Here is a 24617-nt window from a genome sequence, read left to right as displayed (position 1 = left end):
TTCACCTCAATGTCTTGTTTTCTATTTTTATTTATTTTCTCCTTGCTTTAAGGGAAAAAAAAGGGGGAAAAGTAAGAAAAATAGCTAGAGGAACACTTTGTGTTTCTACATGTACCAGCAGCAGAAAATACCAGTACCAGACCTAACTCCCTCGCGGATCAAATGGGGCCACGGTTATGCCTGGGCCTGGTGGTGGCTACCTTCTTTTCGTTCCAATGGAGCCCACCACGACACTGCTTCTCTAGTCCTACTATTCTTTCCCGTTGGAGGCATTCTACTAGCATAGAAGACTCGTCACTTTTTTTTCTTGGTTTATTGAACGGCGTAGCGAGGTTTCTTCTTCCCTCCAAATCAAAACTCGGATTAAGAAAAATGGCGAACTTGAGCAGAGCTCTTGTCAACGCCTATCGTGTCCTCAATTCCTCCGCCACAGCCAGTCGGAGCTTGACTGTTGCTCTCTTCCCTATTCTTAGGAAATCCTCTTTCAGGTTTCCACCTAATTTTCCCTTACAATTCGATATCTTGATTTGATCGTAGTAGAAAGTTTATTTGATTAAATTTATGTGTATTTTCTTCCAGGTCTCAATTTGGTTGGTTTTGACGTTATTCAACTGTTAACGATAATGAAACTCAATTGTTAGATATTGATCTCTCCAAGCAAGAAAGTAAAAGGTGTTTATGTAACAGGTTTCTATTGTTTCATTTTCCCGTATATTTGGTTCTTTTATGATTTGTGGCTATATATGCACAATACAGATTAATAATCCTGTTTTTATGGTCTCCGTGTTGAGGCTGTTATACAAAAGCAGGTAGAGAGGGTTCCTGGAGCTGGATTTGGTTCTGGGGAAATGGGTAGAAGAACATATTTGTTCAATGGACGAAAGTAGAATTAAAGCACTTGTTAATGTCCTTGACTTGGTAAAGTTTCTTATTTGCTTTTGTTTATAAGCTAATGATTTGTCCTTGGTTACAGTTTTCTGGTCAATGATAGGTTTGATATTCATTTTGTTATTGTGCTTCTGACAACTATTGTATGATTTTATTTGTCTCATAAAATTCAAGGGTATTTCTTAAATTTATGGATGCGTTTGGATTGTGAAATATTAGCTGCTTCAAATTTTCTTAAAGTGGGTTCTCTTGTCGAACTTTAAGCATTTTGAGATTGACCAGTTTTAAGGGGGGGTTATATGCTGCAAAGATCGCATGATAATCACATGTTTACCAGAATTCTGCATTGCTGAACCGAAACTCGTGGTACAACGTTCACTGCTTTTTGATTCAATATCCTGTGCCTTTTACTTCTCTGTGTCAGGTTGAAATTAAGGTCACGATGAATGAATGAGATATTTGTAACATCTGCATTGACATTTTACTTCTCACATGCTATTGGTGATTGTTTTAGTTTTGAGCTGAGGATTTTTGTTCAATATATTTATATTCCTGATTTATTATGTGGTTTCTGTTCTGCAGGAAAATCCAGATCTTTGGAAGTGGTTAACTGGTCAGGAGCAACCCCCAGAGGAAGTGAGCATAAATTCAGTGAGAGATGATTTAAAAGATGGCTCAAAAGTTTTTTCAATTTTGCGAATCTGTTTCCCTTGCTTACTGCATCCTTGTATATATTTGTTGGTGTAGGTGTTTTCTGCAGTGCGTGATAAGGTCATGAACAATCTCAATAGCCAGACACGTGCTCTACCTGGACCGCCATGGGTAAGAGGGTGGAATGATATCAAGAAAAATCCTGGCAGCCCTGTGGCTGGGAATCAGTAGCTGTTTCGCTATAAACCTAGAAGATTTATTGGCTGATCACTTGTCACATATGAAGAAGAATAATATATAATTTGTCATATAATCTACATAATGTGATATGAACAAGAGTTTATGGCTCAGCCAAGTCAAGAAATTTAGCAGCCTTTCCTTTAGTTTCATACGCCATTTGCAAGTTGAACTGTACAGTGAGAAATTTTTCTGTGAAATGTGTGTATTATTTCTAAAATTGCATGTTATCAGCATTGTTCTCTCTCTCTCTCTCTCTCTCTCTCTCTCTCTCTCTCTCTCTCATATTTTCATAGGGATTTCGTCCATCTTGTGAGAGATGTTGCACTTGCTTTTAGAAGCTGGGAACTGGCATTCCTAAATGAAAACAATGGCTGGTGCGCAAATAGAAAAATAAAATACCGCTGGGCAATGGTATAAATGAGCGCAAATATTAGGATGGGTAAAAATAGAATTTCCAATACTGCGATGTCCTGAAATTGCAAATATAGAAACCTTCTAAGGATAAAGCCATTAACCAATTGGGACACGATAACAAATAAACAATGGCCTCCGCAATGAAACCCATGTCCTACCCCCCGCTAATTCTTCTCTTAATTTCTTGTGTCAATGTTTTTTCAATAGCATCCAAAATTGCAGACCCAACACCAGCTGCATGGCCTCACCAATTTCACTCAATACTCTTCATGAACAATAGCGCCGGCAACCTCCAAGTGGTGGACCTCTGGTACGACTGGCCCAATGGCCGCAACTTCAACATAATCCAGAATCAGCTGGGAAAGCTCTTGTATGACCTTGAATGGGATAATGGCACTTCCTATATCTACACCTTGGACTCGAATCAAGAATGCAGAACACTGCGTTTCCCGGTGGGTGTTCTTCGACCTAACTGGCTTGAAGGCGCTAACTATCTCGGTCAGCAACAAGTTGATGGCTTCCTCTGCAACGTGTGGGAAAAGGTGGATTTCATTTGGTACTATGAGGATGTCAAAACTAAGAGACCAGTTTACTGGGCCTTCTATACAGGTATTCTTTGGAAAACACATGATGGTTGTGAAATTTAACCTTCTTAATGAAAATTGATTGTGTTGTGATTTTGTGTGCTAGGGATGGTTGCTCATGTGATGACTTTTGAGGTCGGAGCAGTGCTGGAGGATAAAAATTGGCAAGCTCCTGTTTATTGTTTTAAGGAGGGTGTGGAGGAGAGGAGTCCTGTACTTGAATCTGTGGCTGGTGGTGGATCTTCTGGGGTGTTCACATTGATGAGAGGGGTGTTTGATGGTTCTATGGGACAGTGATGGAATTTTCATCCTTTATGAACTTCAAATAAAATTGCTGATTTTATGAGTAATTAATTTTCTTTTTTCTGCTTCAAATTACATCCTGTAAAATCTATCCTTTGGGCGCCATTGTACTAAAATTGCCAGACTCTGAAGTTAAAACAGACGCAAGAATTTCAAGTGAAATTTAAAGATCGGATTCCCAAATCCCTGTAAAGCAGGCACAGTTCTTGCACATAAGCAGATAAGCTCAGTGATTGGTTAAGCCACCAATCAGTGGGTAATCCTCCCTGTTTTTTTTTTTTTTTTTTTGTAATTTTAGAATTTATTCATAAATAAAGAATGACTGAAATTTTATTTTTATAATCTAATTTTTAAAAAAAAAAAAAGCCCATCGTCTACTATTTGTATTAGTCAAGAGAATGCGGGGTATAAGAGTCATTCTACGACCACAGCCAAGCGATCCGCAATCTCGCTTCGCTTACCGGAGAACCAAACCAACTGTGCGGAAAAACAAAGAGCTCAGCCCAAAGAAAATTTTAACCAGCTCCAAATCGACAACTGGGCGCAGGCGAGTCCGGGATTCGAACAAGTGACAAGTATCTGATTCATCAAAATCTTTCGAACCTTATCCTTTATCTGTTGTTTTTCAGTCTCCATATTCCCTCCTCCTCCCCCTTGCCTCTTCGCAGAGAAATCCTGCCACAGATTTTTTGCATTTCATCTGATTTTTTTAGGCGAAGAATATGGTGCTGGGTTCTTGGTTGTTCGTCAGGATATAAAGTACTCGGAAATGGGAACAGGCTCGGAGTCTAATGGATGGAGCCGAGCTCGAGGATTGGTAGTCAAGACGCTGGTTATGATCGGAGGTGCAATTCTGGTGAAGCGCCTCACCAAGTCTACTACCCGTTGGGACCATGCTCGAATTGTAGCTCAGTCACTCAGCGGCGAAAAGGTACCATTCAATTAAGGTTGTTGCCTTTTTGGGTTCATACTTGCGTTGCTTTGTAATTCTTGTGTCAATTTAATTTTTGAGAGTAGTTCTCCAGAGAACAAGCATCCAGAGATCCCGATAATTACTTCAACATTAGGTACCTTTTTACTTCTTCGAATTTCCTTCCTTGCTTTTGAACCCACTAATTATATTGAAATTTGAGTTGGCGATGAGTCTGAATGAATCTTGAAATATGGATTCAGAAATTACAAGAGAAGGTTCAAATGTTGTAAATGCTTTCAGTATTATTAGTTTTAGGAATTTTTACGTGCAGAATGGTTACTTGTCCGGCAGCGGAGATGGTGGATGGTTCCAAGGTTTTATATTTCGAACAGGTTAGTTTAACTCACTGTCTTTAATGCATGTTCATTTCTAAATTCAGTTGATGTCTGCCATTTTTATGAGTTATCTGTCAATTATTAGGCATTCTGGAGAACTCCTCAAAAGCCCTTTCGGCAGGTAATCTATTGCTATTTGATTTAGATTTTTGCTTTCATTTTATTGATATATCTTGAACATTCGTCTGTTTAGATTATTGGAATGAATGTGTATGCACAGTTTTTGGCTTTACAAAGTGGAAGAGTTGCTTTCTTTTTTAAATGCTTTTACATATTTTACTGATTTTTGTTTAATGACACTTTTGCAATAAAAAAATTCTAAAACAATTATATGGTTTCAGAGGTTCTACATGGTGAAGCCTTGTCCAAAGGAGTTGAAATGCGATGTTGAGGTGAGCTTTTGTTGCAGTTGATGGTTCTATAAGATTATAATAACCTATTGCACTGCATTGTGAATTAAGTACAAACTACAAAGTCTCTCTTTCCATCGTGTTGAGGGGCAATCCCAAGGAATTAACTATGGCCCTAATATCATTAATGCTATTAGTATAATTACTATTTCTCAATATCATTTGCAATTCTTTCCGTCAAAGTTCTCTTTACTTTGATCATGCTGTCTTCATATTATTTGCTCCCTTTGAAGTTTGAACTCCTATTACAATAGGATTTGATTTTTTGTCAAGTAGATCTATGAAATAGTAGTATCAATGAATGGTAGCCAAGAAGTATAGTAGTAGTATCAATGAATGATAGCCAAGAATATACTTCGATAAATTGTGCTCTAAAACATGATTTTGAGACTTATTGCAAAAACATGCAATGGTTTCTTCTCATTGATGCTGCCATTAGTTTTCTTGGCACGTAATAACATCAGTGAAAACTGTCATGTGTGGCTACATCTTAAAACTCTTTTCCCTGTTTCATTACTGCAACTGTAATTTTTTTTCCTGGGCTAGTTATTAATTATATCATCTTCTTATCAATAGCTCTTTTTGCCCCACCCGTTAGTGGGATTAAATTATTCCCCCATTCCTATTTCATTTTGAGGTGTTGTGAGAAATTTTCTATAAACACCTTAAACAGCTAACAAATCATTTCATTCGTCCTTTAATGGATAGGTGAGCTCATATGTCATCAGAGATGCAGAGGAGTACAAAAATTTCTGTGATCGCCCAAGGGATCAGCGACCATTGCCAGAAGAAGTTATTGGTGTAAGTCCTCTACACAGATTCAGATTTGGACTTAACTCATTATCATGTAGTATCGGATTTTATTTATTTTGCTTTAAAATTTAAGAACATTGTTAATTCTAAGTTCACCATATATCATTCTTAGATGACTGTTAATTCTAACCTATGCCATGTCCTGCATTACCGAAATGGATATCCTTTTATTCTGTGGATGAATATGATAAAAATTAGAGTCTTCTTATTTAGTTTCTCCACCATATTGCATAAGTGCAGGACATTGCAGAACATCTGACAACAATACATCTTAAACGCTGTGACCGTGGAAAATGCTGCTTGTATGAAGGTTCTACTCCCCCTGGTGGATTCCCAAATACATGGGTATTTGCTTTCATCCTTGTTGTCATCATTCAATTTTTAGTAATCCCAAACCTTGTGTGTTTTCCCCATATATCTGGGGAGTTGTATGTCGAAGATATTTGGTTTTCCAGAGATGGGGACGGACAAGTGTAATTGTAGTCATTACTAATATATCATTCTGACAGAACGGAGCAAGCTACTGCACTTCGGAACTTGCAATTTTAAAAAACAATGAAGTACATACATGGGATAGGGGCTATGATGATGGTGGAAATGAGGTCAGCTTCATGGTGTCCCTTTGGCTTAGCATAATTTCATTTGAATATGAAACAAAACTCATTTTTATTAAGAATGTTCTGTTCTGTCAATTTGAAAGCCGTATACTTGATACAGGTTTGGGGAGTGAAGGAAGGACCTTATGAGTTCAAGCCTGCACCAGCTTCTAGTATTAATGACATGTTTTCTCCTTTGAATTCCCCTCCCCCACAATTGATGGAGAAAAGAATAGAGGGTTCTTTTGTGTTGCAAGAATGATCACTTAATACATATATAACCACGTGTAAATTCTCAAATCTGTTAGACCACGCTTTCCATCAGTTTTCTTTTGTTGGATAGCTGATGTAATATGCAATTGATGAACATGGTGTGCTAGATAATAGAGGCCTCGTTACGGGCAAGAACTTTCACCAGTCAACGTCTTGAATTTGTTTACTTGACATGCCTATTATTATTCTTTAACCTTTTTTTTTTTTCACTCGTCCAAAAGGGTAGAGGACGATACATAAAGGGAAGATATTCCTAGATTTTCATTATAGCTCAAGACAATGAGAAGATTGCATTTCTCAACGTTGGATGGAGGAAAAGAATAACATTGAATAGGCGTTCCCCAAATATAACAAAATTAAAAGAACTGCTCTGTTCTGTGAACAAAGCATTCACATGACAACATTCTTCTGCCATGGTTTCTGTGGAATTGCCACCGTTCAACCTTGGAAGCTGCTATTGAGGTAGAAATATAAACCAGCAAGGGCTGCAACTCCAACCACAATTGCAATTGGCAATGCCCGCCTGCCATGTCAAGTTCAACCGTGTAAGAGAGGCCGAGTTTGTAAAACTAACTAGAAACAAGAAGTACGCTTACCCAATTGCTTCATCTCTCTGGATTTCAGCTTTGCGTGCTTTTCTAACATCAGTTTCATTAGCATTTTTGGTCACAGAAGGTGCATATGGTCTAAATCTCCTTTTAGGAGCACCACAAACTGCCAAGCAAATTCAGTTCACAGCATCAGCAATCTAATCAGGCCAGAAAAATTGAAATAAGATCTTCCCTTTACCTTTTTTAGCTGCATACATGCATCAAACATTATGTTCATTATGAGATAGCTATAGCCTACGGTTTAATCAACCAATGAAATCATCACTTTATGGATAAGGAGGACTATCTATGCCACCCACCACCCATTTGGACTAAGCAAAGGATATTCGAAACTAAAGATTCGAGTAAGCATGGAAGTGAGTACCAGGGCAGAAGTACTTGTCAGGCAGTTTCTCGAAGGGAGTCCTTTCATTGTAAATATACCTAGAATCACCAGAATTATGCCAAATCACAACCTATTCATCTATTGAACTTTACAAAGAATAGAATCAAATCAAGAAATAGTCTAGAACCCAAAAGATATAGCACCCGCAATCGCGACAAATATAGGCTTGCTTGGAGGCAACACGCATGGAGAATCTTGGAGCTGCAGATGCAATAGGCCGCTGATGTTGATTGGAAGCAACGAAGAGGTGGAGCGATGGGGAAAAGAAGGAAGATTTCAGAGCAAAACGATCGGATGGTGCCCTGAGCCCAGCATTACTGCGAACAGGAGCTAAAATAGAAGGTGGTGGTGTAGGGTTTGCGGCCTGAATCCTTGTTAGCGCATGCAGGGACATTTTTCCAGCACCTAAGCTTCTTTTCTTTACTTCAGAATCTGTAGGCAAACAGAAGAGACGAGGAGATAAGAGTGGGTGAATACTGAGGAGAGGTAAATTAGCTAGTGTTAATTGGCTGTTTGGAGAACACGTGGAAGCGTGGCTGTCATGTTCATGTTTCCCATCCCGCATGACACGGGTTCCTTCTAGCCCTTTCTACCCACTATTTTTGTGCACCCTTGTCCTCGGCACCCCCATTTTCTTTTGGCTTTTATTTACTGATTTAAACTCAAGGCATTATAAGACGACTTTAATTAATTTTATTAGCATTAAATTTTTATATTGGAAAATGCGGGGTGAGGAAAATGGGCTTTAGGGCCCATAATTTTGCTTCTTAACATATAGTCTCCACAAGCCCATTTACCACCTTTTTTCCAAAGAGAGCCAAACTAAAATGCGGACTGAAAAGTTTCACGTCGGCATTTTAAGTATATGCTTTTTGAGATATTAAAAGATCTTTATAATATAATAATTTTCACTTTTTTAAGGATTAAAGTACAACTAAAATTTAATATCTCAATAAGCATTAAGCTTAATTCTATGAAATAAGTTTAGTTTTTATCTGCTATTGTTCATTTATTCTGATCATATCTAGACTTTAAATTAATTTATTCATTAATATTAAATTCTAATTATGAGTTGAAAATAAATGGTTAATAAAATTATGAATAATTAAAAATATATTTTAAATAAATTTAATTAAATTATAGCTTGGGAACAACTAGTAAATAAATATTTTCAATCTATAACCTATGACAAGGGTGTTGGCACTTAATAGTAATCTTAGTTGCTCGCATTTAGCAATTTAATGACTCCAATAATTGAAACACAGTTCAGTCCTGATAAAAAGTTCCTTTACATAAAAGGTTTAAAAAAATAATAATAAAAACTACTTATGGTCGAAGCAGCGTCCCCATTCCCTAAAACAGTGTGGTAATCAAGATTCACACTTTTGAGAAACTCTGTTGGGTGGGCTAAGGGAATGAATACTAAGAATTTCTTCAAAGAAATGTGTATGTTATAGCTCCTACCAAGGCTTCAGATCACCAACTGGACCTGCAGTCCAGTTCAAGATCTTCTCACCTGGCTTCAAGTAAATACTTTTGACATGTGGCAGTTTACGTGCAAGTCCATTCAGAACTTGATGGAAAGCATCTCCTGGTTGAGCAGGTTGTGGGAATAGCATTGCCTGCTTCATTGAAGGGTTTGCGAGTAATCTCTGCTTCCTCAGTATTACTTCAGGCGGGATTGAAGTCAGAATGGTGTCCAAGTTGGGTACATCTTTCTCATCAACAAATACCCCAATCTCTTCCCATGGTATTGCATCAGCAAAGGGTAAAACAATATCATCTGCTATGATGACAGGAATGCAACCAAATATAACTGCTTCAACCAATCTTGGACTCCAGGGGGCCCAGCCAAGTGGACACAAACAAAACACAGCTCGTTGCATGTCTTCATAGTATGTAGTTGGGTGCTCTGTGGATATGTCAAAAAGTGGATTGTCCTTGAAGTTCTCCCACACTGCTGCTCGAGCACCTCTGAAAAATTTTCAAATGGAGAAGAGTCCAGTTAGCTTGTGAACTTTTATCATAACAAGGATGAATAAAGAATCCACGAATTTTGATAATTCCCTTCAACTTACAAAGCATTCATTAGCATTTTAATAAAACACCAGGTGATTTATCTGAATATTTCTGTTAACTGTTAAAATTATGAGATAGTTCTTGTCATAACAGGTTATGTTTGGATAGGGTCAGGGAAGGATAACCAATGGAAAGGTAAGAAAGGGTAAAGAGGATTATAATAATATAAAAAATTCATATTTAGAAAAGGGTGAATTAATGGAAAGGTAAAGAGATATAATATATAATTTTTTATGTTTGGAAAGAGATTAAAGAATGGTAAATTTAAGGGGTGTAAGAATTAAAATAGTTATAACTCTTACCTCCCCACATTACCCTCTTTACACCCAAATTGGAGTGTAAGAAAAATTGAGATTTGAGGGGGCAAGGAAGGGTAAGGATTCATTAATTCACTTCTTTCCAAAATTCAAACAGGAGTACACAAGTTACTCATCCCTCTTTACCTCCCTCCTCTAACTTCATCTAAATAGAGCCTTAAAGACAATGTTTCTTATTAACAGTTTTGACCAACACACAACAAAAAATGGATTTGAGCCTTTGTTGCTACTGGAAAAAAATGGAAAGCACTTACACCTAAACTCTTTCCTGTAAACATGTAAACAATAAGTGAAATACCTTGCATAGTAGCCACCTTCTGGGTCATTTCCCACATCATAAAACAACCCTCTGAAGTAGACGAAGATAGATCTAGGAGTTTTCTCAGGAATAAGGTGGGCTTGCATTTTCTGTGGAGGGGCATATGGAGGAACGGTTATTGAGCCCTCTTTTAAGCAAACATGATTCCGTTGTCCAAAAGTTTGCACCAAGGTAGCACGTTGGAGCAAGTGAAGAATTCCTCTTTCAATTGCCTTCACTTCCTGCAAAAGCACATGTGAAGAGGGAAACATCAAACAAAAGTTAATGACATAAAGAAAGAGAACTTTGCCATAATATTACCACACAATAAAGTACAAATTGATATTATGATAATTTGATACAGCACAAAAGCTGAAACATAGTAGGAGTTTGGGAATCCATAAAATCAGGTCAGTTGGTCAAAACTCATTAAACAGCTTGTCACCGAAATGGGGAGGTTACCAGGAACAAATATGAAAGGAATGGATTGACTCACTAGATAATGGAAGCATGCTCCAAAGTCATGGGGCACAACAAAAAAGTGATCAGCTCCTTCAGTCCGATTCCAATAAGGCCAGTTTGAAGAAATAAGCTGGATAGCACTTCTCATAATTCTTGGTGATTTAAAAGGCAAAGGGAGGCCATTTGGTGTCAAGTCACAAGTGGTGTATACAGGGGTATAAAACCAATCAGCTTCCTCAGGATTGAGCGTTCGAACAGGGCTAGATAAGAGAAACCGATGCATAAATATCTCAGCAGCAAACATGTGGGTGAGGCATCTTGGATCCTTTTGCAGAATCTTCTTGTTGTATTTGCTTGGAAGTTCATAAACAAAAACTTTTAGTCTGCCCACAGGATCATCTTCCAAAACATCACCAGCGCTACCTACATGTTACACAATCCAATCACACTTAAAGATCTCATAACATGAAGTTTTACAGATAGTCTAAAGTTCTAAAACATTTAATAATTATCAACATAACAATTCCAAAATGTGCAAAACAAGTAACTTTCAGGCAAAAATAAACTCTTATTTTCTCCCTTTCATCACTTCTGCCACTGCCAAATAAAATATCTTTTCATCAGTCAAGTAAGGTCTACTCAAAGATGTCGGACATGTCAGCCACAAAAATCCTTTGATTTCATAATCTCTAACTTAATGCAAAATGAAGCAACAATGTAATATGCCTTTCCAGAGCTTGGTACTTCCTCTTCTTAGTTGAAGTGATACTGGAGAGCATTAAAGAGGTAGACCAAAGAGCAATTAGTAAACCAAGAAAGAACAACTTCTCTTCCTGCATACACTCTTAGCAATGTGATTTGATTAGTAGGAATGTCAAATACAATCCAAGCCGTTCAGACACCCATTTTTTTATGACAGGGAGATTTGAGACATTCTACTCCATTCAATTGAGTCCAAACTAATTGGAGTTCTCTAAAAGGAACCTTTTTGCATTTGTATTTTGTTCTGTATAACTTGAGATCATATAAACCTAAAATAATCAGCTACAAAAAAAAGTATTCTCCAATTAAATGGACAGTAGACAATAAATTCTCCAGTAGTTCAGCTGCAGACAATAAACAATAAATACAACCAAAATTAACTTTTTTTCACACCCATCCATCATACTAATTGAAAAGATTTTTTTTTTGTTGCCCTTTTTTATCAGCATGAAGCTAGGGCTTCCTCGGCTAAAATCATTGATCTAGTTCTAGTTCATGCTCAAGTTACATTCAATAGCAATCCAATTATATCAGAACAAGTGTCCAGTTGATATCCTAGGATGAACACAAAGCGTTTAGCAGCACAAGCCCATTAGTAGAAATAGAATGGAGGAAAGTGAACCATACAACCATCCCCCTGCAAACCCCAAAGCCCACTTCTACTACATTGAAATTATGGCTTAATCAACTTGAATTGAAATATATACCCACTTGACATCTACCATTTCCACCTATTCCTTTTTAAGTACCTTCCTCAACTATATTGATACATGAGTCTCATCCTCAACTTTATCATGCTTGATAACCAAAGAGACAATATTTTGTTAATTTGAGCTCAAATCTTTTCTCTTTGCTCAAGTATACAACGAATACTCACAGCAGGAGAGGCACATAAAACTTACACAGATTTAAAAGAATTTATCAGTGCTCCAAACTCATAAATTTCTTACACAATAATGAAGAAAATTACGTAGATGTTTATTTCAGGACAGATAAATTAGTTAACTGTGGAGAAACTTGTTAACTTCAACCAATGTAACTACACAGAATACAGTTTGACTAGTGCTAGACCTAAGAAAACAAATTAAAGCCAGCAATCATATCAAATCTCCAGTAAAGCTTCAACTCAAGCGGATCCACAAAAAATGTACCATGCCCAAAAACTACGTTGCCAAAACGAAGCGAAAAGGAAACCCTAAATTCAGCTATCAAACCTACATCACAGTTTTTTTTTTTTTTTTTTTTGAAAAAGACCCAGAAAAAAGCATAAATCAACTTATCAATCAACAACATAGAGATGAAATAACAACTGCACGTGACAATCCAACACCACAGATGCATAGAGAGATAAAGAGAAAGGAAACCCACCTGAAATCCTCTCAGTGGGTTGACTCCTGCCCAGCTTCACAGCACCAACAGTCGATGCAAAGGCAGCATAGCAGAGAATCCCAACAAAAACCAATTTCCAAATCTTCATTCTCTCTTTCCCTTTAGTCCTTCGAAGTATGAAATAAAGGGGAAAAAACAATGAAGAGAAATCTGACAAAGAAGCAGCTCAAGGACCCAAAGAAGCATGGGATATGAGCATAGGAGGACGATTTTAGGCTTCGAGAGACAGTTGAAATGTCAGGAGAACAGGTAGTCACAGGGTTTAGTTAGAAATGCAATAAATGAGTTTCTTTCATGAATAGAGAAACAAAAGAAGAGAAAGAGCAGGAGAGATTGATAGAGAAGGCCAAGCAAATTTGATTGAAGAAGATTCTTACGCTGTTTCTTAAAAACAAAAATACTACATTTATTTATTTTATTAGTATACTCTCTCTCTCTCTCTCTCTCTCTCTGTAAATATATATATATATATAATCTTTGCTATGGTTTGATGGAAAGGCCACCTGATTACTACCAGATCCCAGGCGCGTTGCTCAACCTGCTCTCCAATTTTTTTTTTTTACTTAATTTTCAATCTTTTATTTGACAAAGTAATTCAATATTAAAATTTGCAATACACATCATATTAAATTTATTTTTATTAATAAGCTATATTTTTTTTCCATGAATTTTTTCGCTTCATTCATCAAGATTCAGTCGTCTAGAATTAATTCTAAAAAAATAGATCCTTCAAATTGATGGTTTCTTGTAATGTTCATGTTACGTGGTAATGAAATTGATCAGAAACTTAATTAATTAAGATGTGATAGATTGTGTCTCTCAAGGGATCAAGTCTTTTTAGTGTAAAAATGCTCAACACATTGAATTTATAAATCTTATATTGTAATTTCATTGATAATGATACCGACACATTATAATGATTCATAACTTCTATTTTAATGTTGTTGGGCTAATTTTATTGAAATTGGGTGCCCATTGTTACTCGCTTTCTCTTCTGATTTGATTTCACTTGGAGCTGGGCTTGGAATTTCCCTTTTTCTGAAAAAAAAAAATTATACCAAATGCCAATGGATTTTGCACGAGGACAACTAATATATTTATATTAATCGCATGTGTGGCGTGGGGAGATTATTGAATCCGCATGTGTGGCACGAGGACAAGTCCATTTAACAAAAGCTAACAGAACAAGTACAGTAGATAAGGCTTCAACCCACAAGCAGGCCTGTCCATAGAGCTTAGAACCTAACTGGCCAAACCTTAATCCTAAGAGACCCAAGCTAGCACTATCGAGACCAACCAGGAGGGATCATCGAAGACTAGATAAATAAGGCATCTTCTGTCAAAACTTTGCAAGCTTAGGGCAATATTCTTCAAAGATAAGGACAAACCCACAACATAAGAGCAAATCATTGTCTCCCACAAGTCAACAGGCTCCATCAACATATGAGAGACGAGGGAGAGACCATGATGTCTAAATCTCCTTTAACCGAAGAAAAACCAACAAAAGACTCGTGCACCATTCTTGGAACCTACTCCTGAATTGCTCGTCTGCTCAAATCACTGAAATTAAACGCAAATGGCTCATCCTGATAGACTCGCATGTAGAGAAACTACATAACCTTCTCAAGTTCCCTCAAACTATACACAATCTTACCTAAAAATGAGGAGGTAAGCCATGTCGTAGAAAGCAGAAGAAAATCTTACCCTACCTTGACGGGTAAGGGATGTTTTAAGTTAGTAAAAAAAGAGTATACCAAGAGAAGAAAGTTTTTTACCTATATATATATATATATATATATGTGTGTGTGTGTGTGTGTGTGTGTGAAGAAATAAGCTCAATCACGCGCCATTTTTTAATATTTTAATATTTTTTATTTTTTTAATATTAAAATGTTACTTTTATTAAAATGTTATTTTTTATCTTTTATAATTAATTAAATAAAATAATAAAAATAATATTATTTAATATTATTAATTAAAATGAAAGTATAAAAAATATTATTTTTATATTTTAATTAATTAAAAATAAATTAAATAAATTGAAAAAATAATAAAAAATATTTTTATTTTCATATAATTAATTAAAATTAAAATTATGATTATAATTAATTTTAGTTATTTAAAATAAAAAATATTATTTTATATTTTCATTTTCTTAATTAAATAAAATAAAATTAAAAATATAAAATATTATTTTTTCATTTTATTAATTAATATTAAAAAGTTAAATAAAAAAATTAACTAATTATAATTATTTAATTAATATTAAAAAATAATTAACTAAATAATTAACATTAAAAAAATTTAAAAAAAGTAATTCACGCAACAACAAGTATGTAAGTGAGTTACACATTTGATCAATTTGAACTTAAATAAAAAGTATAAGAATTAAATTATACTAAAAATTGAAAACGAATTAAATTGGACACCCCTAAAAAGATACAGGAATAAATTAATCCTATTTTCATATATATATATATATATAATCGTTTATTTTTTAAATAGAATATATGTTTTCATGAACACAAAAATACTCTTCTAGATATATTTTAAAATTTGCTTATAATATTTATTTTTAAACGATATTAAATTTATTTAAACTATATTAAATTTATTTCCCTACAATAATTAAAAAAGATAGGATATACCATTATTTTTAATCAATAAAAATGCGGAGCAAATTGGATTGGGAACTCAGTGGGAAGGAAAATAAAGATAAATTTGGTAGAAAAGTAGGAGAAAAATCAATTCAATATCTCTATTTTTGTCATTTAAATGTCCATGTTACTAAGATATAAAAGAAAGTAAATTATAATGGATGCTTTCGTTAACAAGCGATAAAGTGAGATTATCGACGAATATCAGTAGAACATGACTTGACACTTAAAAGATTTCTGCGGGCTTGTGATTTAGATATCCAGAGAGCCTTTGCCATGTTCCTTAAGTACTTGAAATGGAGAAAGGAATTTATTCCAAATATATACCCATTTGAAATAAGCATCGATAAATAGCTGTAAGCGCTGCAAAAACAGTGATTAATTATATGATACTGCAGTTCATTTGTGCTGTTTATTCATAGAGAATAGTTAGTCAATTTATACGTGGCTGTTACTGAATGCATACGTGTACAGTTTTTGCAGTTTGCGGCCTGGATAAAACATGCACAATATAATTTTTTCTGCAAAAGACTCGCCTCGCCTTGGGGGCTGCTTTTCAGGGCAAATGACCGTACTAAGGCAACTCATAATGAAAAAATACCAAAATAGGCTAACACCAAAAAAAATTACCAAGAGGGGGCGCCCCGGGTTGCAGTGGTCACAGCGTGGGACGTTATTCAAAATAGCGTCTGAACAAGGGACGCTATTATGAATGATTAGCGTCCGGAATGAGCCACTGCAGCACGCGAAGAATATTGCGTCCCATCTGCTCCGGATGCTAATTATATTAGCGTCCCGTGTCCTCCCGAGCCTCGCTGCAGCCTCCTCCCACCCAAGCCTCGCCTGCCGCAAGTCCAATCTGCGCAGGGAATCTTCCTGCACGCGGGACGCTATTTTTATTAGCGTCCCATGCTTATCCGCCCCGTCCAATCTGTTCAGGAATCTTCAGTGAAGGTGGGACGCTATTTTTATTAGTGTCCCGTGTTCATGCTGATCACCATTTCTACACCTGCTCTCTCTCCCTGCGCTCTCATTTGCTGCTTTCATTTCGCCCTCAAGCCCCTCGCTCTCGTTCATTCCTCGTCCATCGTCTCCTTCGCTCCTTCATTCCCTCATCCATTGTCTCATTTTGGTGGAGCAGCTCGGGTGGAGCAAGAAGGAGAAGAGTAAGGTGCAGGCAGTGGTAGATCACAAGCAAAGAAAGAAGAAATTTGAAAAAAAATTATATTAAGGTATGTATTTTGACTGTTTAATAATTTTTAACATATAATATATGAAATGCTTAGGTGATAATAATGTATATTATTGTGAAAAAAATGTAATATTCCTTAAGAAATAAATTTTCGTTACAAGTTTTAACATGCAATATATAAAATGCTTGAGTGTTAATGTAATTATTATGCTGAAAATAATATATATATATATTTTTTTTTATGCATGCATGTTGGTATGTTTGTGAGCAAGTTGATATATATATAGTAATAGCATAATACTGATAAAATGAGTATTGGTTATTGGGAAAAATAATACAAAAAATTATATTTTTAGTGTATAATAGTAAAGAAGGTAAAGAAAAAATAATATAAATTTGTAGTATTAACAAAATGTTAGGAAAGAGAAAATAAAAATTATAAATGTAAATTATGTTACAAAATAAATTTTATATTAAGTCATATAATTTTTGTATCTCATAATATAATAGTTTAATAAGTTAAACAGAGAATATTAGTATAAAATAAAATAATAGTTTAAGTTTTTAAAAATTAGTAAAAGCTATAGAAGAAAGGGAAAAATTAATAGAAAATTGAGTTCATAATATATTATAGAAAATGATGTAATAAAAATAAAATATAAATTTATATAAAATATTAATAAAAAATGAGAAATTAGTAATATAAAAAATTGCCAAAAAAAATAAGTAGCATTTTAATTAAAATGTATTTATTAGAAATAAAATATTAATTTAATTTATTAATTAAAATTAAAAGAATAGAAAAATTAGTAATGTAAAATGTTGTTGAAAATAATTTCTTTATTAATAGAAAATTGTGTTCATAATATATTATAGAAAAGGATGTAATAAAAATAAAATATAAATTTATATAAAATATTATTAAAAAATGAAAAATTAGTAATATAAAAAATTGCCAAAAAAAAAATAAGTAGCATTTTAATTAAAATGTAATTAATAAAAATAAATTATAAAATTATATGATTTATATATTATGGAAGAAATAAAAAATAATAAAATAAAAAAAATTGGCGAAACTCAATATAACAATTAATATGTAATTATTTTAAAAAATTAATATTATTAAAATATGATTAAAAAATTAAAACAAGAGTAACATAAAAATATGTCGAAATCATTGCATATTTAATTAAAATATAATTAGTAGAAATAAAATATTAATTTATTTTATTAATTAAAATTAAAAAAATAGAAAAATTAGTAATGTACAATGTAAAACGTATTGTCAACCAGACCGTTTATGCTGATAGTTGTTACGATTTTTATTTTATCAGAAATGTCAATTCCAAGTTTTGCTACTTTATATTGGGATGGAGAAATCATTATGAATGATGAAGGCTATGAATATTATGGGGGTTCATCAACCGTCATTACTATTGGTAAACGTATGGATTTTGGTACTTTAGGAATGAAAATTGTCCGTGGAATTAATCTTAAAGGTGGACATGAATTTATATCGAAAATCTTATTCAGACAACCCATTGAAAAAAATGGCTCATTTAAATGGGATTGCATGGGTTTGACAAACGATGACGATGTGAATATTATGTTTAATTACATTGATGAAATTGGAGGTATGTCATCGATTGAATTATATATTGAAATTTTTCGACCATCTGCAAATGTTGTTGATGAAGCGGGCCCATCAAATAATTGTTACACTGAAGCACTGAAGTGTACGGATGATTTTGAATCCGCTAGCAATGATTATTGTCCTGATGATGATGAGGATGATGCGGAGTCTGATGAAGAATGGATTGATAGTGATGACTGGGACATGAATGAGGATGGTGGTCATCATAATGAGTTAGTAGTAGATTTGCCTTTTTACTATAATACTCATGTTGCAAACCCAATAATGCCGCTTGTCCCTCCTTCGCCTTATAGTGAAATAGATTTTTCATTGCTAATGGTTGATCCATGGTCAACACCACAGTGTAGTTCAATGTGGGATCCATTAAAAGAGTTTGAATTAGGAATGATATTCTCATCTAGAGAGGATGTCCAAAAAGCTGCCAAAGAATATCATTTACATAGGCACCATGAGTTTTGTAATGAGGAGACAAAGAGTAGAACATATGCCATCAGGTGCAAAGACACAACGAGCAATTGTAAGTGGAGATTGCGTGCCTCACGAGGGAAAGGAAGTGATATATGGAAAATTACGCGATATAATGGACCACATACATGTGTTAATCCATCACTGTCACAAGATCATAAGCAATTGGATAGCAAATTTATATCTGATTTCATTCTCGCCATTGTACGTGAACAACCCAATGTGAAGATAAGAGCGTTACAGTCTGAAATAAAAGATAAGATTGGATATATGCCAAGTTATCGAAAGACCTGGAAGGCTAGGCACGATGCAATTATTAAGATCTTTGGTGATTGGGACGAATCTTACGGAAGGTTGCGACAATTTATGCTTGCTTTGTGCAAACAGAACCCTGAAAGTATGTTCTTGATTGAAGATGATCCTTTTTTTGTTAATAATATATTAGATCCTGCTTATCGGGTTTTCGATAGAATGTTTTGGGCATATAAACAAACAATAGAAGGATTCAAGAACTGTCGACCGGTTATATTCATAGACTCAACTTTTTTATATGGAAAGTACAAAGGATGTTTATTTTGTGCAACAACACTTGATGGTAATAACCATATTTTCCCAATTGCGTGGGCAATAGTCGACAGTGAAAATACAAGGAACTGGGATTGGTTTATGTCTTGTTTGAGGGTGTTTGTGACAGATCGTAATGGAATATGTGTTATATCAAATAGACATATTGCCATAAAAAAGGCAATGAATCAAGATTGGTGGCAACCTCCTGCTGGGCATCATCGATACTGCTTAAGACATATCATCAGCAATTACAACACAAAGTTTAAGAATACTAATATGAAAGAAGCTCTCCGAAAGGCAGGTTAGTTTTCTAAGTTGACTATTTATTGTTACTGTAATCTAAATATAAAGTTGACATGTGTATCCAACAAATAACATGGCTTTTTTATTTTTACAGCACAAAAATTGGAAAAAAAAAATTTTTATGAGGCCGTGAACACAATCAAGAATGAGCATCCTGATACATTTGAATGGGCTACAAAGATACCTTTGGAAAAATGGACACATTCTCATGATGGAGGGAAACGTTATGGCTCCATGACAACTAATACTGTTGAGTCTGTTAATGGAATACTCAAAGGGATCCGTGCTTTACCCATAACTGCAATGGTAGAAAAAATATTTTTCCAGTGTGTTGATTATTTTGACACACGCTGCACGACCCTCCGTGAGCAATCAGAAATGGGCTTCAAATTTACACTCAAAGATGTCGTCAAATATTACTTGACAATTTAAATGAAGCAAGCTCATATAATGTCCGAATCTTTAACCGCGATTGTGGTGAATTTGAAGTTTGGAAGGCAAGATCTGAAACGAAGCATGTGATCAAACTTGATGAAAGGCAATGCACATGCAAGAAGTTTGAAGAAATATGCATTCCATGTTCTCATGTGATTGCCGCATGCCAAGCAATGTCAATTAATTATGAGCAATACGTTTCAAATTATTACACATTGGAGCAAACACTTAAGTGCTATGAGTGGCAGTTTCATGCCCTTGGACATCCTGATGATTGGCCAACAGATAATTATCCAGTTCTTCTACCTGACCCAACCCAGAAAAGGTCTAAAGGACGACCAATTTCGTCAAGGAAGAAGAATGAAATGGATTGGAGTGTAAATCATTGTTCGTTATGTCATGTACAAGGACACACAAAAAAAAATTGTCACATGCGAAGGAACAACATAAGTTAATTATGTTAATATGTATCATTATTATAAATTGTTGCGGAATGTATTTATTTTTATATTTTAATTTTATGTGTAAATGTAACATGTTTTATTATCAAGTACATTATCTCCCATAATGTTTGCATTATCATGTGATTCTCATATATTTATTTGTGCTCCATTTTGTTTATGTCGTAGATAATATAATGGCTCGTATAATGCGCACTCCAAAAAGGATTGTCAATCAACAACAAAGAGCAAGGGTACATGGACTAATTAAGAATTTGATTAATCTACCAATGGAAGTAACACCCTCAACTACAGGGAATTACCTACTCTGCATTGTTAAGCATATGATAAGGGTCAACGGGCTCATTCAACAAATCATATGGGAAGGAGAGCTATTAACAGATAAACCTAGATATTTGGCTTTAAGGTCAGCTTTTAGCTGTATCTACGACAAGGGTATACTTGACCGCGTATGGCAAAAATTAGAAGCTAACCGTACCCCATCATATTTACTGCTAATTAAGGGATTCGCAAAAGAATATGCTAGTTGGGTCGCTACGCGGACAATGTGTCGGTCAAGTGGTATAAAAATTCGTGATAGTCACAAACATACTCTGTTGAAGCCCATGTTACCTAAAATCAACTACACATTGGACAAAGACCTTTATGATGAGCTAATTAGATCATGTCCTGTGAATCAAATAGTCAGGGTGACCTAATTAGTTGTAATATTTATATGTGTTTTTCATGTATATTTATATGTTTTGATGATGTACTCAACAATATTGTACTTTTAAGTAATGTATTGACTATGTTTATTTATATAATTTAATTCCTTCATTATATGTTTTTGTTACCATTCGTGTATTAATTAATGTACAAGAAACATATGTGCATTGTTTTACCTATCAAAAGATCCATTGAAAATGTATATTTTGTAATACTAAATAGGTATGACTACACAACAAGAAAGAAGAGATTACATTGTGCCTGGTCCAATTGATTAAGAGCTTCTTTGACTCCACCACAACACCGCTCAAGGGATTTGGAATGGTACAGTTGAGCATGAAGTGGTTACATGCAGGAGGCAGGGGCTAATATTACATACTGACATTGATGACCGAATTGTTCCTCATCTTCGTGATTCTGGATTTATTAGTATTGCTAGACTAGGGTTTTTTTCTTGATTGCTTTGATCGATTGCTTTTGTTGAGCGATGGCGACCGGAAACCCATACGTTTATGATGCCAATTGGTGAGTGCACAATCACTCTTCGTGATGTCGCGATTATTTCCGGTTGCCAAGACATGGGTCCGGCCAGAATCGAATGTCACGCCGATCGCCGTAAGTTTGTGAGACATTATTGGGAGCTAGACCACCCCCCGAAATGATCCGAGGACATACACTCAAATTATCGTGGCTAGTTGATGAGTTTGGAGATATTCCACATCAAGCTGATGATTTAACCGTATTATGGCATGCAAGAGCATTCATATTACGACTCATTAGTTCGATATTTCCTGACAATACAAACTCACGTGTCAACTTGATGTTTCTACCCCTTCTAGAAGACTTGAGGGAAGCTGGGACATACAGTTGGGGTGGAGCTTGCTTAGCCTTCCTTTATCGTGAGCTATGCCGTGGTTGTCAGCATCAAACAAAGGAGATTTCAGGACCACTATTCATTTTGCAGATCTGGGCTTGGGAGAGATTTAAAATAATCTCTCCATCAATAAGGGATCCATCAGCTCCTCATGATGCACCTCTAGGTGCTAGGTATGTCATTAAATTTATATTTTTATCCATTAAGCAATGAATAAATTGCCTTTTATTGTATTATATTTTTAATTTTCTTATCAACTAACAGGTGGAGTAGAGCTCGACAAATCACTGAAGTAACAACTCATGTACTGCCACAAATTCGGTACAACCTTGACCGGATGCGACCTGAAGATGTAATAATATGACTTAAAATAATATGTTATATTTTTCCGTACCTTTATAATCACTTCATGTTTTGCTAATATTCACTTGCAGATCACTTGGGAACCATATAGTGAGGAATTATTGGATGAGCTGCCAGACATGTGTATCCAAGGTCGTCCCAGTTGGAAGACAGTGGTGCCATTAATTTGCTTTCATATTATTGAATGGCACCAACCTGACAGAGTCATGAGGCAGTTTGGTTTGGCCCAGCCTATTCCAGCACCACCGATGCAAACAGATGAGTTGCACGATATTACTCTCCAACTCAGTGAGAGTAATTGGGCACACCACCATGCAACATATATTCATTGTTGGAATAGGCGAGAACAATATATTGTTCAAGGGCAACAAATGGGACAACCACTCCACCATCATTCTGAATATATGGAGTGGTACCGTCGAGCTGGTAGACGTTGGATCTCAATAAGTGGAGCTGCTATTGGTTGTGTGGTAATGATTAACAACATGTATTTTTTTCATTATTAAATACTTATAATAATAATTTTGTATTTTTTAACATAAAATGTAACGTTATGTATATATTTTTTATTTTTACAGGAGGACGCAATTGAGGATTGTTTGATAAAATTACAAAATCCATCAACACAAAACGTGGCAAAAGTTAAGCGTACATTAAGAAAAATGATGATTGCTCTGGAACAAGAAAGTAGGCTTTGCCAAATGCCACCTCCTCAGTCTGCACCTCAAGCAGCAACTTTTAATGATGAATTGGAAGAGGACCAACCCATCCACCCACCTGGCCCCTCACGTAGACCAAAGACGACGCCAATCACGCCCTCCTCGACGTCGTCAACATCAAATGCGTCAATCCTCTCCACTGATGATGTTATGCCCCCACCGTCGCATTTCACCCTTTCTCGCATGGCATCGTGCTGGTCCTATTCCCTTAGCTCCCGCACCGCCTCATCCTAGTCCATCCACGATTCCAACCATATTCGTAAACTATCCCCACATTATACCGGTTGGATGCCTACCCCATCAATACCGCCCATCAACACCATGGATGACATATCATTCTCATGTGCAAAGCGTACACATTTGACTTCACTGAGAGTCAGCAGCCACATACACCAATGAGTAGCTTATTTGCTCCATTTGGCAGACCATCTAGCATTGGGCCATCACAATATGCTTCGAGTCAATTTGGCGGATATGGTTCAGATCAATACTATGCACTATATCAGTCTGGTCCCTTAGGCCATATTCCATCTGGTGCAGGTCTATTTGGACACCATGAACAAGGTGCTATGCATTATACTGCAGGGGGGGAATCACCAGGACAACAACAAGGGCAACCTGGCCAACCCCAAGATGCACAAGGTGATCCAGAAGAGCAGCAAGAAGGGGGACAACATCGAGTTCTTCTACCGAGACGACATATTCGAAGACCTGGTTGTGGCACATGACTAATTTAAATATTTATTTTTATTTGTATAATAATTATGAATACTTGTCTTAATTTATATCTTGCTTTAAGTCAATTGCTCGTATGACATGTTAGTAAACATTTTATATATATATTTTTAATTAATTTGAAAATAATAAAGTAATTAAAACTAATTAAGTAATTACATTTATTAATTGCTATGAAGAAAATATATTATCCATAATTATAATAAGAATAAAAATTAATATTAGTTATACTTTAATAACTTTTAATTTTTATAACTAACATAATTTTAAATTTATCAATCAAATATATTCAAATATTATACATTTATATTTTTTAATCTATAAATTAAGAAATATTTTTATGATTAATAAATTTTTTTTTACAAAAATATAAAATTAATTTTATGAATATAAATATTTTTTAAATCGTACAATTATATTCTATTTAGAATATATAAATTAAATTAATTTCATAAATATATAATATTAAATAAATATTACTACTACTAAAATATAAAATAAACTTTAAACAAAATCAATCTATATATTTTATAAAATATAATAAATAATTATAATTAAATGATCGATCAAAATATTATAAATTTAATATATTTACAAAATCAGTCTCGGGACGCTAATATGATTAGCGTTTTTCATGTTTGCCGGCGGAGAGTCTTGGACGCTAATCATATTAGCGTTTTTGTAGCTTCGGTTTCTGCTTC

General features: G+C 34.9%; 6 protein-coding genes, 1 long non-coding RNA gene and 1 pseudogene across 7 annotated transcripts; 6 read left to right on the top strand and 2 right to left on the bottom strand.

The window, feature by feature from the left end:
* Nucleotides 1–29: 29 nt before the first annotated feature.
* Nucleotides 30–2012, top strand: LOC110659716 (succinate dehydrogenase assembly factor 2, mitochondrial-like; annotated as a pseudogene).
* A 186-nt stretch (nucleotides 2013–2198) lies between these two features.
* On the top strand, nucleotides 2199–3127 carry LOC110659714 (uncharacterized protein At4g14100). Its single transcript, XM_021817743.2, has 2 exons — nucleotides 2199–2802; nucleotides 2884–3127. Exons 1-2 carry the CDS (start codon nucleotides 2322–2324, stop codon nucleotides 3072–3074), a joined length of 672 nt encoding a protein of 223 aa, XP_021673435.2. The 5' UTR covers nucleotides 2199–2321; the 3' UTR covers nucleotides 3075–3127.
* Nucleotides 3128–3449: 322 nt separating this feature from the next.
* Nucleotides 3450–6624, top strand: LOC110659713 (chromophore lyase CRL, chloroplastic). Its single transcript, XM_021817742.2, has 9 exons — nucleotides 3450–4011; nucleotides 4098–4147; nucleotides 4325–4385; nucleotides 4474–4509; nucleotides 4730–4780; nucleotides 5507–5599; nucleotides 5852–5956; nucleotides 6121–6213; nucleotides 6329–6624. Exons 1-9 carry the CDS (start codon nucleotides 3850–3852, stop codon nucleotides 6467–6469), a joined length of 792 nt encoding a protein of 263 aa, XP_021673434.2. The 5' UTR covers nucleotides 3450–3849; the 3' UTR covers nucleotides 6470–6624.
* Nucleotides 6625–6788: 164 nt separating this feature from the next.
* LOC110659717 (uncharacterized) lies at nucleotides 6789–8057 on the bottom strand. The gene is made up of 4 exons (XM_021817744.2): nucleotides 7620–8057; nucleotides 7456–7514; nucleotides 7077–7194; nucleotides 6789–7003 (listed from the first exon to the last, which is right to left on the bottom strand). The coding sequence occupies exons 1-4, from the start codon at nucleotides 8039–8041 to the stop codon at nucleotides 6919–6921; spliced, it is 684 nt and encodes a 227-aa protein (XP_021673436.2). The 5' UTR covers nucleotides 8042–8057; the 3' UTR covers nucleotides 6789–6918.
* Nucleotides 8058–8673: 616 nt separating this feature from the next.
* Nucleotides 8674–13212, bottom strand: LOC110659711 (probable beta-1,4-xylosyltransferase IRX10L). Its single transcript, XM_021817740.2, has 4 exons — nucleotides 12763–13212; nucleotides 10667–11055; nucleotides 10171–10412; nucleotides 8674–9450 (listed from the first exon to the last, which is right to left on the bottom strand). Exons 1-4 carry the CDS (start codon nucleotides 12869–12871, stop codon nucleotides 8937–8939), a joined length of 1254 nt encoding a protein of 417 aa, XP_021673432.2. The 5' UTR covers nucleotides 12872–13212; the 3' UTR covers nucleotides 8674–8936.
* A 4756-nt stretch (nucleotides 13213–17968) lies between these two features.
* Nucleotides 17969–21215, top strand: LOC131172222 (uncharacterized). Its single transcript, XM_058133171.1, has 4 exons — nucleotides 17969–19619; nucleotides 19716–19985; nucleotides 20111–20443; nucleotides 20686–21215. Exons 1-4 carry the CDS (start codon nucleotides 17969–17971, stop codon nucleotides 21213–21215), a joined length of 2784 nt encoding a protein of 927 aa, XP_057989154.1.
* Nucleotides 21216–22153: 938 nt separating this feature from the next.
* Nucleotides 22154–22725, top strand: LOC131171746 (uncharacterized). Its single transcript, XR_009142387.1, has 3 exons — nucleotides 22154–22272; nucleotides 22364–22451; nucleotides 22534–22725. It is a non-coding gene; the product is annotated as an uncharacterized LOC131171746 (long non-coding RNA).
* A 78-nt stretch (nucleotides 22726–22803) lies between these two features.
* Nucleotides 22804–23415, top strand: LOC131172221 (uncharacterized). The gene is made up of 2 exons (XM_058133170.1): nucleotides 22804–22932; nucleotides 23041–23415. Exons 1-2 carry the CDS (start codon nucleotides 22834–22836, stop codon nucleotides 23413–23415), a joined length of 474 nt encoding a protein of 157 aa, XP_057989153.1. The 5' UTR covers nucleotides 22804–22833.
* Nucleotides 23416–24617: the final 1202 nt, after the last annotated feature.

This window comes from Hevea brasiliensis, chromosome 13, assembly GCF_030052815.1.
Source record: "Hevea brasiliensis isolate MT/VB/25A 57/8 chromosome 13, ASM3005281v1, whole genome shotgun sequence".
NCBI lineage: Eukaryota > Viridiplantae > Streptophyta > Magnoliopsida > Malpighiales > Euphorbiaceae > Hevea > Hevea brasiliensis.
This window is presented reverse-complemented; position numbering and strand designations above follow the sequence as displayed.

Coding starts and splice junctions, on each gene's coding strand:
- LOC131172222 (XM_058133171.1), top strand. CDS start 17,969: ATGTCAATTCCAAGTTTTGCTACTTTATATTGGGATGGAGAAATCATT. Junction 19,986..20,110: donor CACACGCTGCACGACCCTCC/GTGAGCAATCAG, acceptor GTGAATTTGAAG/TTTGGAAGGCAAGATCTGAA. Junction 20,444..20,685: donor GGATTGGAGTGTAAATCATT/GTTCGTTATGTC, acceptor TTTATGTCGTAG/ATAATATAATGGCTCGTATA.
- LOC110659717 (XM_021817744.2), bottom strand. CDS start 8,041: ATGCGGGATGGGAAACATGAACATGACAGCCACGCTTCCACGTGTTCT. Junction 7,515..7,619: donor TATATTTGTCGCGATTGCGG/GTGCTATATCTT, acceptor TGGTGATTCTAG/GTATATTTACAATGAAAGGA. Junction 7,195..7,455: donor TGACAAGTACTTCTGCCCTG/GTACTCACTTCC, acceptor TTTGCTTGGCAG/TTTGTGGTGCTCCTAAAAGG.
- LOC131172221 (XM_058133170.1), top strand. CDS start 22,834: ATGGGACAACCACTCCACCATCATTCTGAATATATGGAGTGGTACCGT. Junction 22,933..23,040: donor GAGCTGCTATTGGTTGTGTG/GTAATGATTAAC, acceptor TTATTTTTACAG/GAGGACGCAATTGAGGATTG.
- LOC110659714 (XM_021817743.2), top strand. CDS start 2,322: ATGGCCTCCGCAATGAAACCCATGTCCTACCCCCCGCTAATTCTTCTC. Junction 2,803..2,883: donor TTACTGGGCCTTCTATACAG/GTATTCTTTGGA, acceptor TTTGTGTGCTAG/GGATGGTTGCTCATGTGATG.
- LOC110659713 (XM_021817742.2), top strand. CDS start 3,850: ATGGGAACAGGCTCGGAGTCTAATGGATGGAGCCGAGCTCGAGGATTG. Junction 4,510..4,729: donor CTCAAAAGCCCTTTCGGCAG/GTAATCTATTGC, acceptor ATATGGTTTCAG/AGGTTCTACATGGTGAAGCC. Junction 5,600..5,851: donor TGCCAGAAGAAGTTATTGGT/GTAAGTCCTCTA, acceptor GCATAAGTGCAG/GACATTGCAGAACATCTGAC.
- LOC110659711 (XM_021817740.2), bottom strand. CDS start 12,871: ATGAAGATTTGGAAATTGGTTTTTGTTGGGATTCTCTGCTATGCTGCC. Junction 10,413..10,666: donor GAGCATGCTTCCATTATCTA/GTGAGTCAATCC, acceptor GTGCTTTTGCAG/GAAGTGAAGGCAATTGAAAG. Junction 9,451..10,170: donor GAAGGTGGCTACTATGCAAG/GTATTTCACTTA, acceptor AAAATTTTTCAG/AGGTGCTCGAGCAGCAGTGT.